Below are 13486 nucleotides of genomic sequence, written 5' to 3' on the forward strand. Positions count from 1 at the left end.
CCCCATTGTGTTTGGTTCTAATTCTTTTTATGTTATTTTTGCTTTAGACAGTTTTTTTTAAACACTGTTAGCCTTCGGGAAAAAACTGTTCTTGTGTCTAGTTGTTCTGGTGTGCAGTGCTCTATAGCGTCGTTTTGAGGGTAGGAGTTGAAACAGTTTATGTCCAGGATGCGAGGGATCTGCAAATATTTTCACGGCCCTCTTCTTGATTCGTGCAGTATACAAGATAGATAATGTAGGAAAGTGAATGACAATACACTGAACAGGAAACAAGAAATAAAAGTAGGAGAGAGAGATGGAGCAAAAATGATTGAAGTAACGATGATAAATCACGAATCATGTTTACAAGATAAAAAGCCATATAAATCTATTATAAATAAATAAATAAAATACCCACCACTGAAAAGCCCACTTGATGCAGAGAATGCTCCAGAATGGAGTGAGATAAAATGAATTAAACATGACTCCTCTGTAGCTGTATTGCCATTGTTGCAGGAAAAAACATGCTGAAAAGAACTAATTACAAAAGGTTTTGTTGGTACCTACTCTGATACAATTCGTTTTTGACATGGAACTGTGTTCCTCATACAGGTGCCACTTAATGGGTCCACGTTTTCCACAATAACAAAAGGTGCTTCTTCAAGGGTCACTATGCTAAGATGGTCATCCTCACGTTCCTCACAGTTTGGATATAGCTCAGAACGTGGCCACACATAATACTTCATCTTGAGGCGTTTGTCCTTCCACCATCCCACCTGAAATGATACACAAAGAAAGAAAGAAAAATATCATTGCTAAAACCATGCTTCAAATTTTAGTTCAAAAGGAACAGCTGAATACATACCTACAGAATGCAGGAAAATAATGTCTAAACCAAGAACTCATCACATCTATTTATAGATTTCATGTGCTTGTTAGTATTATTTATATTCTTGCTTTCTGTCAGTTATGCTCAAGACAACTAATTATATTCCAGTCAAAACCAGATAATCAAAACCAATAATCTAATATATCTTTATTACTTTGAACCTATCCCAGCCTCTAAACCAAGGGAAGGAGTTAGAGTCAGATCCTAACAAAAAACAATACTTTAAAATAAAAGTTCATCTGAAACAGTCCTGGCTGTTTTTCAAAAGCAATAGAGCTAAATAAAACCTCTCTCTCAGGAAAAAAAAATGACCATTGACAAAAAAAGACCCTCTTTTACCCCTCATGCATCTAATATCAGGAGGATTTAAAATAAGGCCTCCAAAGGAGATCTCAACAACAGATTCAGGTATGAATGAATGATTTTTTCAGATGAGCTGTTAAGTACCAGGGGCTTTAGAAATCAGAAACAGCGTTAAGCCAATTGTACTGGAATACTATAAAAGATGCAAGCTCCCATTTGAGAGCTTGGCTTTGACAAGCCAAGTTTAAAGCCTTACGTATAGATCTTCATGTAATTTAGCATGGAAGTAAGTCAGTTGGCTAGATAGATGAGGTCAACTTCAATTTTTCATGGGAAGTATATAGTTAATAGGCCATCAGCTAAAATGTCTGCTGCCATCACCATTTTTAGCCTCTATCATTCCAGGTCCTTGCATGAAGCTGCAAATCTGATTTTTAGCATAAATTTGAGCTTGTGAAAATTATTAGGTGTGAGTTAGGTTGACAAATTAGTGGACAAACTTCATATTAAGAAATGAAAACTTTTCCACATAAAATCTCATTTCTAGGCTGAATTTATTGAGTACTTGTATTTCTTAACCCTTAATTTGATTTTTTGTCACCTCAAATGTAAAGCAAGTGGTTAATTTTCTGAAGCATATAGTAACGTTTTAAAGCAGGGCTGTCAAACTCATGGCCCACGAGCTGGATGCATCATGCACTGCCCACATCTGCTTTAGTGAAGGGGGGGCAGTCCCGATATGATGCCACCATGACAACGCGAGTTTGACACCCCTGTTTTAAAGGATGCTCAGATGAGGTAGTAATAAAGTATGAACAGTTCCTGAGTTACTACAGTTATTAAATATTTTTATAAGCATATGTATTAAACAGGGTCCTTTTAAAAAATATAGTTTCTTTCTGTGTGACAGAATTAAGACTGATGATCCCCAACATGCAATATTTCTTTAAGATATGCCCAAATATCACGTATAGCATTTTTCACACATAAAAACTACTGCACTTGTATCTGTATTCACTATCTTCTTTAACACTAATTATCATCTTGGTTAGTAGATATCATCCAAGAAGCCAGAGGCTCAATGAATCTAAAATAAACTCTTGTTTGCTGTAGATGCAGTTCTCTACCTTCTCCCACAGGGCTTCAGTTGAGGCAAACTGACAGCAAGGGTGGTGTGGGTGGAAGACTGCCATCAACTCCAGTTGTTCCCTCTGTATCTGCTCTATGAGCTTCAGTTCCCTGTGGCTGTCAATTCACTCTTTTCTGCTACATCTGTTGTTTCAGAATCACTAAACAAAAACACCTTTTTTAGTTGCAAGCGGTTACTTTTGTATAGTCAAGAATTTTCTGGTGTTTTAATAATAGCATCCAATGCTATTATTAAACATTTATTGCTTCTTTAAAGCCTTGATTTGATTTTTTAAAGACAAAATCCAATGTGAACTATGTGAATACCTTATTTCAAGCAATAGAAAGTCATTTATATGCATTGGTGACATTCTTACAAGGTCCCAAAGGATATTGATTCTGTGACAATAGAAGACTTAAGCGCTGAAAGGCATTAGGTCAACTCTTCAGTTATTTCAGGAAGTGGCATGAAGTGGTATGAATGGTCTTTACTTTCTCTTAAGAAGCCACTACTATCATTCTAGAAAAATTGTTTCTTAACACTATTTCATCCCACTTAACATCTCATTTATTTACAATGTTAAACAGGTATGTAATGCATATGGCTATGCATATGTACTTTCCTTGCCAGTTGTGGAATTCAAGTAATTTAACAACAGGTTCTCTGCCCTAATTATTTCTTCCAACAACCAGTTTGCCAGACTGCTCAGACAGTTAACAACCTGTTCTCCTGAAGTGGTGCGAACTGGCTGAATCCCACCACTGTTCCTTGCCCAAATCTTTCAGTTCAGGAGATGGGAATTATCACCATTATCCTTTGAAATTCCTGCCTTAAAGATGAAATCAGCTACAATTATTTGTCCTGACAATTTTTGCAATATACCTCATACATTTTAGGATCCAAAATATCAAGAAGAACTATGATGTAATATCAATTGGGCCATTATTAAGAGCATCTCCTAATTTCAGGGACTCAAAACAGTATTGATCTCTCCGCAGAGCTGGCTTTTTTTATTGTGTTCTGAGATAATTATAGAAGTACACGGTTCTATTTAACCGATTTTATTAAAGGTTGATAAAGTTTTCTTTAAGGAATTAATAAAGAGAGATACTGAAGCTATTCAAATATCAGATTGTAAATGATTTATTTGGCTCTAGGCCAGCCAATTTAGGGTAATTAGGCAATTGCTGTATTATTTGGCTTTTTCTGCCATTACTTTCTTGTCATCTCCTCAGAAGGCCTTCCTGTCTATCTTTCTGCTATTTTTTTTTTTTTTTGCTGTCCCATAATGCATCATTGAAATGATCAGCTAGCTATAGGTGAAAGGTATGTCATTATTTCTAAATACTTAGAAATTACCTTGGTCAAAAGAGATTAATGTAGAATTAATTAGCATGAAAAATGTTCTATCATGAGCCTAGAACTAACTTAAAGCAGGACTTGCTAAACACCTTGTCGTTATTATTATTATTATCGTTATTAATGGGACTTCAGTTTGACAAAATAGGATAGCTACATAGCTAAAGATCATTACTGCTTCCTTTTATTTATCAAAATGGCTATTCAAGAATTTAATGTTATAAGGAGACAACAATATTTTTAGTGTGTATGCTCACTTCTTTAATACAAATAATCATTTCCCAGAAATGATTCTTCATTCTCCTTATTATCTCAGATTGGCAACCATCCCAGATTATACAAGTATCACAATTTTGTTAAGAGGTTATTAATTACTGAATTCATTATTGCTCAATTTCCATGCTTTCTACAACTGCTAAAATCTTGCCCTCTGACTTAGTCTGAAGAAGTTAAAAAGGTATATGTTAAAAGCTTCTATGTTTAGCACATTGTACTAAAATATAATGACACATTAGGAATAAGGGCTTGGGAATTATGGATGGCACCCTCCTAAAACTATTCCATTTTTAAAAATACTTTGGAGGTAGTAAATTGACAAATTTGCTTAAGGCCCACTATCTATGAATAATGACTTTCAGTTCACATGGAAGAAGGCAGTGGCAATTAAAATATACTGGGTTTCTCTCCAGGTTTTCTACTCAGCATTGGATATGACCAAGCCAAAACAGCGTATAGCAGATACAGGGGCCAATTCAACCTAGCTGGGTGTCCAACATTTATTGCCAGTAAATCAAAGAGGTACTCTTGGATTTCTCTATAGGGTTTTTAGATTTTTCAAAATATTTTTGTTTAGATAGATCCATGAGAGAGAGGGGGGGGAGTTTTAACCTGTGTATATTATATTCTTTTGTACTTTTAAAATTATTGTTTGTGTTTTACCTTTCCTGAGCTTGCCTATGACCATAATAAAGATTTGATTTGATTACTTAAAGCAGAGAAATAGTTTATTATCTATAGAAGGAGGATTTATGTAAGTGGACAGTCAAGATATTCTCCCCCGACAAGAACTGCTAGAATGTTCAAGGATAAATCCGAAAAATGTTGGAAGTGTCATCAGATACCTGGATCATATTACCATATGTAGTGGACATGAGTTGAAGTGAAAAGATATTGGACTAAAATACACACATGGTTGGAGAAAATGATCAAAAAACATATAGACTTTAAGCCAGAAGTTTTTTTGTTGGGAATTATACCTGAAATATATATTAGAGATTTAAATTATTTGATTGTGACTATTATTACAGCAGCCAGGATTGTGTTTGCTAAAAATTGGAAAAATTAGAAATTACCTTCGCAAGATGAAATTATTAGGAAGATGATGGAATGTGCAGAGATGAGTAAATTGACATTTGAAATTAGAGAACAAGAAGATAAGCAATATTATAAAATATGGGATCTATTTTATCACTGGTTAGAAGGAAAGACATGTTAGAAAAGATTTTTTAAAAAAGAGGTCAAGATTAAGAGAAGTAATTTGAATTAAACTAATTTAGGAGAATGGAATGAATAATGTTATTAGAAAAAACACTACTGTTTAATTAAAAATTGATTGAGTAACAGACCTGGACAATGTAAGACAGATGTATGAAAGAGATGTTTATTTTGAAATTGCACAAGAAGATATGTAAACACCAACACATTTTAATTGGTTTGACAAGATTTTTATGTTTGTTTGTTGTTAAAAAATAAAAAAAATTATTAAAAAAAAGAATGTAAGCTATTCTATATACAATAAATATAATAAATATATGGTTATACACATATTGCCACAAGATGTAATGTAATGTAATGTAATGTGATGTAATGTGATGTGATGTGATGGGTTCAATATGGTTAAAAAAGAATTAGACAAAGTAATAGTGGATAATTCTGTAATTGTTACTTTTTATTCAGCTTTATTAAGCTTTCAGATGGAGATGATACCACTTATTGGAGAGTTAAAATAGGAAAAAAAAATACAATTACTCCAAGCTATACTTGTAGAATTTGCCAGAATGTGTAATAAATAGATCTTGTTCTTGAGGGCAATAATTGCATCTCACAGTTTTTCCCACCCTGGCATTTAGTAGATGAGATTATTTGGATTTCAGATCCAGCTCATCTGTATGGTACCAAATTGGGTGAGGCTAGCATGCTATATTTATAAGAAAAGTCACAATAAAGCAAAATTAACAAACTCTCCTTCATCTAGTTATACATATTCATACAATATGCTTAATGACAACTACAGTATTTTCCAAGCAGATTAATAACTTTATAAAAATAAAAGCATAATAGTCAATGAATATAATATTAAACAATACAGGAGGAAAACCCTATATAAAATACGTAACTTATTGCAGCATATTACAGAGATGTTCACTTCTCAAGACTGATCTATGGAATCTAATAATTATCATGCTTGGGAGAAGAGAAATATCTTTATTGGATGCAAACCAATAACACATACCTCCTTGAAAAGACTGCTAATAAATAGATTCTTCACAACTGAAGAATCTTCCTTCTCTGTATTTCTCTACCTGAAGTTGCTCAACTTCAGCAACTAAACAATTACCTCAGGGTTATGAAAAAGACATATGGAATGAGATTGTCATTTGAGTATTCTGGGTCCAAGACATTTAGGATTTTATCAGTCAAAAGCAAAACATTGTATATCATATTATCTGTCATATTATCATATATCATTATGAAATCAAGGTAATCCAATAAGTAGGCTAATTTTAGGCTAACGGTTACAAATTACTGCTTTGTTGGTTTTTATGTATTTGCTGTTTTATTCTATTGTTGTATGCTTCCCAGAATCACACTGTGTGAGATGGGTGGCTATATAACTGTAGTTAATAAATAAATAATATGAGTTTCATTAATGACACTGTGATTTATTTAGCAAATAAATAAATAAATAATAAATCATTTTGAAGTCCCTTAAAAAAAAGTTTTAACTAAACTTTCTGAAAGCCAGTTCAATATAGTGGTTAAGACAGCAGACAAGAAATTAGGAGATTGTGAGCTGTAGTCCTGCTCTGTACATAAAGATGTCTAGCTGATTTTGGGCTAGTTGTTCTCTCTCAGTCCAAGTAAGAAGGCAACCGTAAACAACTTCTAAAACTCTTGCCCAAAAACCTTCTAGGTGTCCTTTAGTTTTAATTTTTATTAAGTAAAATATTTAATTATAGAGAAGGATCATGAAACTGTACTAGAAATGTTATAAACATCGGATTCCTCATTATTTGGCATATATAGATAATCCTGAACATACATTTTGTGACTGTTTGAAGTTACAATACCACTAAAAAAAGTGACTTATTGACTGTTTTTTCACACTTAACGATTGTTGCAGCATTCCCATGGTCATGTGATCAAAATCTGGACACTTCGCAACTGGCTCAAAATTATGATTGTTGCAGCATGCTGGGGTCATGCGATCACCTTTTACAACCTTCTGACAAATAAAGTCAATGAGGAATCTAGATTCACTTAACAACCGTGACAAGAAATAATAAAATCGGGCAAAACTCAATAATTGTTCACTTTGCAACAGAAATTTTGGGCTCAATTGTGGTTGTAAGTTTAGAACTACCTGCATTGAATTTAAAACAATACAATTTCTAGAATCATTTGTTCAAAGCATTTCTAAGATCCCACCTAATATGTATCATAAGATTATATGGAGGTTCTAACCAGCCAACGAACCCTTATCTCAATATCTCTAAATGCAGAAGTGAGAAAGGAAAATAAAGATTGTATAACACAACATATTTTTCTATTTAAAAAAAAAATCTCTGCAAGCTAAAATTTTCCACCTCAATAACCAGATTAAAACTGAGGTATGAATCATACAATGTAAGAAGGCCATCAAGTCCCTTTAAACAATTCTAAGTGAAGGTATGTCTACCACCTCCCAAGGCAATCTGTTCCATTTTTTAACAGCTCTTACCATAAGGAAAATTTTCCTGAAGTTCAACTGTAACCTATTTCCTTGTAATTTAAACCTATTGTTTCTTACCATATTTTCTTGAACAACTCTTCCTGGCTGGTGCTGGCCACTCAGGAGGTGACACGAGGCTGGCTCCAGAGGATTATAAATGCTTCTTTGTTGGAAGGGGTTTTCCCTGCCGCCTTGAAAGAGGCGGTGGTGAGACCCCTCCTTAAGAAGCCCTCTTTGGACCCGGCTATTTTGGGAAATTATCGTTAGTCTCCAACCTTCGCTTTGTTGCGAAGGTTGTAGAGAGTGCTGTGGCGCGCCAGCTACCCCAATACCTGGATGAATCCGTCTATCTAGACCCGTTCCAGTCCGGCTTCCGACCCGGTTACAGCACGGAGACAGCTTTGGTCGCATTGGTGGATGATCTCTGGAGGGCCAGGGACAGGGGTTATTCCTCTGCCCTGGTCCTATTAGACCTCTCAGCGGCTTTTGATACCCTCGACCATGGTATCTTGCTGCGCCGGCTGGGGGGATTGGGAGTGGGAGGCACCGTTTATCGGTGGTTCTCCTCCTATCTCTCCGACCGGTCGCAGACGGTGTTGACAGGGGGGCAGAGGTCGACCGCGAGGCACCTCACTTGTGGGGTGCCGCAGGGGTCGATTCTCTCACCCCTTCTGTTCAACATCTACATGAAGCCGTTGGGTGAGATCATCAGTGGCTTTGGGGTGAAATACCATCAGTACGCTGATGACACTCAGCTGTACTTCTCCACCCCAGGTCACCCCAATGAAGTTGTTGAAGTGCTGTCCCGGTGTTTGGAAGCCATACGGGTCTGGATGGGGAGAAACGGGCTCAAGCTCAATCCCTCCAAGATGGAGTGGCTGTGGATGCCGGCATCTCGATTCAGTCAGCTGCAGCTGCAGCTGACTGTTGGAGGCGAGTTATTGGCCCCAAAGGATAGGGTGCGCAACTTAGGTGTCCTCCTGGATGAGCGGCTGTCGTTTGAAGACCATTTGACGGCCGTCTCCAGGGGGGCCTTCCACCAGGTTCGCCTGGTTCGGCAGTTGCGCCCCTTCCTTGATCGGGATGCCTTGTGCACAGTCACTCATGCACTCGTTACCTCTCGCTTGGATTATTGTAATGCTCTCTACATGGGGCTCCCCTTGAGGTGCACTCGAAGGCTTCAGTTAGTCCAGAATGCAGCTGCGCGGGTGATAGAGGGAGCGTCGCATAGCTCCCATGTAACACCCCTCCTGCGCAGACTGCACTGGCTACCTGTGGCTTTTCGGGTGCACTTTAAGGTTTTGGTTATGACCTTTAAAGCGCTCCATGGCTTAGGGCCTGGGTACTTACGGGACCGCCTGCTGTTACCACATGCCTCCCACCGACCCGTACGCTCTCACAGAGAGGGACTTCTCAGGTGCCGTCCGCCAAGCAATGTCGGCTGGCGGCCCCAGGAAGGTCCTTCTCTGTGGGGCTCCACACTCTGGAACGAACTTCCCCGGGTTTACGCCAAATACCTGACCTTCGGACCTTTCGCCGCGAACTGAAGACACATCTTTTCATTCGCGCGGGGCTGGCTTAAATTTTATGGATTTTATAGTTTTTATCATTAATTTTAAATGGGGTTTTAGTTTCTATATATTCTAAATTTTTAGGCAAATTATAATAAGTTTTTTAATCTTGTATTTTATATAATATTGTCTTGTCTGTTTTTATTTGCCTGTACACCGCCCTGAGTCCTTCGGGAGAAGGGCGGTATAAAAATCAAATAAATAAATAAATAAATAAATAAATAAATATACAATTCTACTGCGTTCTCCATCAGGGGTCTCCAACCTTGGCAACTTTAAGCCTGGCAGACTTCAGCTCCCAGAATGCCCCAGCCAGCTTTGCTGGCTGGGGCATTCTGGGAGTTGAAGTCCTCCAGGCTTAAAGTTACCAAGGTTGGAGACCCCTGTTCTACATGATAATCTTTTATACCTGAAGTCTTCCTGTAATCTTCTCTAACTCAGGCTAAAATATGATCAATGCCTCAGCCTTTTCTCACGGGTCTTTCCATCCATATACTTGTATCAACTTGCTCCAGTTTGGAAAAGGCCTTTCTGAAATAAGTGCCAAGAACCAAGAATAATATTTTAGGTGTGGCCTGATTAATATGGAAATGAGAGAACAATAACTTCTCTTGATCTTGGCACTCTTCTTTTATTGTGGCAACCTAGGATTGTGTTTGCCTATTTTGCAGATGCTATTGGCTCATATTCAGCTTGTATTCATTGTGACACCCAAATCCTGTTCGCGTGCACAGCTGCAAAGTACAGTTCCCCACTGTTCTATATTTACGTTCTTTTTTTTTTCTTACATAAATATAGAATTTGGCAGTTGTCCCTGTGGAAATTCATTTTGCTGCTTTCTTCACAATGTTGTCAGGATCTTCCTAATTCTTCATACTTTCCTGTAACGTATTTGCTATCCTACCCTAAGGTTATGTCTTTTGCGAATTGGTTAATCATATTTTATAACCAGTCATCTAAGTTGTTTATAAATATGTTGAACAGCACAAAGCCTAGAACAATATTTGACCTAACACGCTTAACTGAACAACTTTTCAGCTTGACTCATTGCCTACAATTGTTCAGCTCAGTTTTTGTCTAATGATAGCATAAGTTCAGGTCACATTTGGTCCTCTTCTGTACTAGGATCTTTGGAAGACTTCTCTGAAGTTTTGTCTAATCAAAGCACAATTATGTCAACCATATTCTCATGGCCAGGTCAACTAAGCTAGCCACTGTATTAAAAAACAAGGTCAAGTTAATTTGGTATGATTTGTTATTCAGAAACCTATGCTGACTCTTACCAAGTTAGAATAGAATAACAGAATTGGAAGGGACCTTGGAGGTCTTCTAGTCCAACCCCCTGCCCAGGCAGGAAACCCTACAACACTTCAGACAAATGGTTATCCAACATCTTCTTTAAAACTTCCAGTGTTGGAAGTTCACAACTTCTGGAGGCAAGTTGTTCCACTGACTAATTGTTCTGTCAGGAAATTTCTCCTTAGTTCTAGGTTGCTTCTCTCCTTGATTAGTTTCCACCCATTGCTTCTTGTCCTGCCCTCAGGTACTTTGGAGAATAATTTGACTCCCTCTTCTTTGTGGCAACCCCTGAGATATTGGAACACTGCTATCATCTCTCCCTTAGTCCTTCTTTTCATTAAACTAGACATACCCAGTTCCTGCAACTGTTCTTCATATGTTTTAGCCTCCAGTCCCCTAATCATCTTTGTTGCTCTTCTCTGCACTCTTTCTAGAGTCTCAACATCTTTTTTACATCGTGGCGACCAAAACTGAATGCAGTATTCCAAGTGTGGCCTTACCAAGGCATTATAAAGTGATATTAACACTTCACGTGATCTTGATTCTATCCCACTGTTTATGTAGCCCAGAACTGTGTTGGCTTTTTTGGCAGCTGCTGCACATTGCTTGCTCATACTAAATGGTTGTCCACTAGGACTCCAAGATCCCTCTCACAGTTACTACTATTGAGCAAGGTACCACATATATGGTACCTGTACATTTTTTTTTTTGCCTAAATGTGGAACCTTACTTTTTTCACTGTTGAATTTCATTTTGTTAGATAGCGCCCAATGTTCAAGTCTGTCAAGATCCTTCTGTATCTTGAACCAATCTTCTGGAGTGTTGGCTATTCCTGCCAGCTTGGTGTCATCTGCAAATTTAATGAATTCCCAGTCTATCCCCTTGTCCAACATTGATGAAGATGTTGAAGAGTACTGGGCCTAAAACAGAGCCTTGGGGTACTCCACTGCATACTTCCCTCCATGTTCCAGTTCCATTGAGGACTACATGTTGAGTGTGGTTGGTCAGCCAGTTACGAATCCATTTGGTGGTCTAACCCACATTTTTCTACTTTATCTACTAGTAGGCTATGATCTACTTTGTCAAATGTGTTACTGAACTCTAAATAAATTATATCAACAGCATTCCTCTGGTCCACTAATTTTGTCACTAATTTTGTCACAAGTTATGGCACTCTTTTCTAAATGCTAACTAACATTTGGTTCCACTCCCTTTTGAAGATAGGATGATTCTGGAGGTCACAAAAAGAGATATGAACAATATCAATTATGCCTCCTTGATAATTAAATCCATTCCATTTCCTGCTTATGTCCCTTTTATCACTTACCTTAGTTAAAAACTCCTGCTTCCAAAATTGTTTCTTATGCTTTTTCTTATTTTTTATCATTGTACTTTCTATTTCATACTAATGAGAAGTTCCAACTGCCCTGTGCTCCATTTAACTTGCAGGTTTTTGAATATGTGAATCCACTTAGTATTTCTTCAGGTATGTTGATACTGTCAACCCTGAAATCTAGTGTAATTATGCTCCATTTTCCATTTCTGCAGTACCTTCAATTCCAAGTTTACGTGGTCATTTCTTCCCCAAGGTTTCCATTGCTTTTATTTCTTCAAATACTCAGTCAACCAACCAACCCAACTCTTCCATACTGAGTAGGACCAGATCTAGAATAGCCAATCCTTTTCTCTCTTCTATAACCTCCTGATTTTAATCAGTCACGGCAAGACTTCTGAGGATTTCAAGGGACTTTGCAGTATTGCATATGTCTATACAGGTAGTCCTCGACTTCTGACCACAATTAAGCCCAATTTTTTTGTTGCTAAGTAAGATGGTTGTTAAGTCAGTTTTTCCCCATTTTATAACCTTTCTTGCCACAGCTGTTAAGTGAATCACTGCAGTCGTTAAGTTAGTAACAGGGTTGTTAAGTGAATGTGGCTTCCCCATTGACTTTGCTTGTCAGAAGGTCACAAAGGATGATCACATGACTTCAGGACATTGCAGCTATCATAAATATGAACCAGTTGCAAAGCATCTGAATGCTGCACTGGTCGTAAGTGTGAAAAACAGTCATAAGTTACTTTTTTCAGTGCCACTAACTTTGAATGGTCACTAAATAAATGGTTGTAAGTTGAGGACTACCTGTATAATTAAAACATTCTGTTATTATTATGTTGTCTCTGATATATGTGTAATTTATTACAGGAATGCAGAATTTTTTGACTGATGTGGAGATCCATAGTGATCCATAGAGATGCCTACAGCAAACTATCCATATTATTATCCAAATTTCCCAAACTAGATCCTTGTGATTAATTTCTTAGATCTCAAAGTATGCGGCAATTCTTTCACATATAATGCCACTTCTTCTTGCCCTTTATTTAGCCACCCTTCAATGAACTAATTTCTTCAGTCTATGAATTCTACTCATGAATTTTATACCACAAGATTTCACTAATGCTTTTTAAATTATATTCACCTTTAGGTATTAGGATTTTTATTTGCTCCCTAAACTCTGTGCATTGTATTGGAATGCTTGGGTAACTGAACTTAAATTATTCCTTCCATGTTCTTTTCTAGAATCTATTCCTTCACCCCCCAAAAAGTTTAAATTTAGAACTCTCCAGTTCAGATTTGGAAGGCATCATCTATGGACATTTTTCCTAGCTTTTGTTAGATGTCACACATCTTTTACCAGAAGTCCTTCATCTTAGAACTGCTTTGGATTATGAATTTGAATACAGTTTGGATCTGGAAGAATCTAAACTCTTCCCACTGGGAAGAATCTAAATTGGGGTAGCCAGTTATTTACCTGAAATATCCTTGTCTCTCTTCCTGGGTTACACCCTTCAAACAAGAAGGATTGGGGAAAACATGACTTGTATATCCATCGCCTTCATCCACCTGTCCAGTGTTTATAACACCTTGAGGAGTCAGCAAGGCTGTGCCTTGCTGTCACATTTCAACC

At 37.3% G+C, this 13486-nt stretch overlaps 1 protein-coding gene across 1 annotated transcript in view; it reads right to left on the minus strand.

Moving 5' to 3' along the window:
- GRIN2B (glutamate ionotropic receptor NMDA type subunit 2B) overlaps window positions 1-13486 on the minus strand; it is a 268549-nt gene that overhangs the window by 38090 nt on the left and 216973 nt on the right. The window contains exon 4 of the mRNA XM_058191227.1: window positions 547-755. Within this exon, the coding sequence (XP_058047210.1) occupies window positions 547-755 (209 nt within the window). The remainder of the gene's footprint in view (window positions 1-546; window positions 756-13486) is intronic.

The sequence above is a fragment of the Ahaetulla prasina genome, chromosome 7 (assembly GCF_028640845.1).
Source record: "Ahaetulla prasina isolate Xishuangbanna chromosome 7, ASM2864084v1, whole genome shotgun sequence".
Lineage (NCBI taxonomy): Eukaryota > Metazoa > Chordata > Lepidosauria > Squamata > Colubridae > Ahaetulla > Ahaetulla prasina.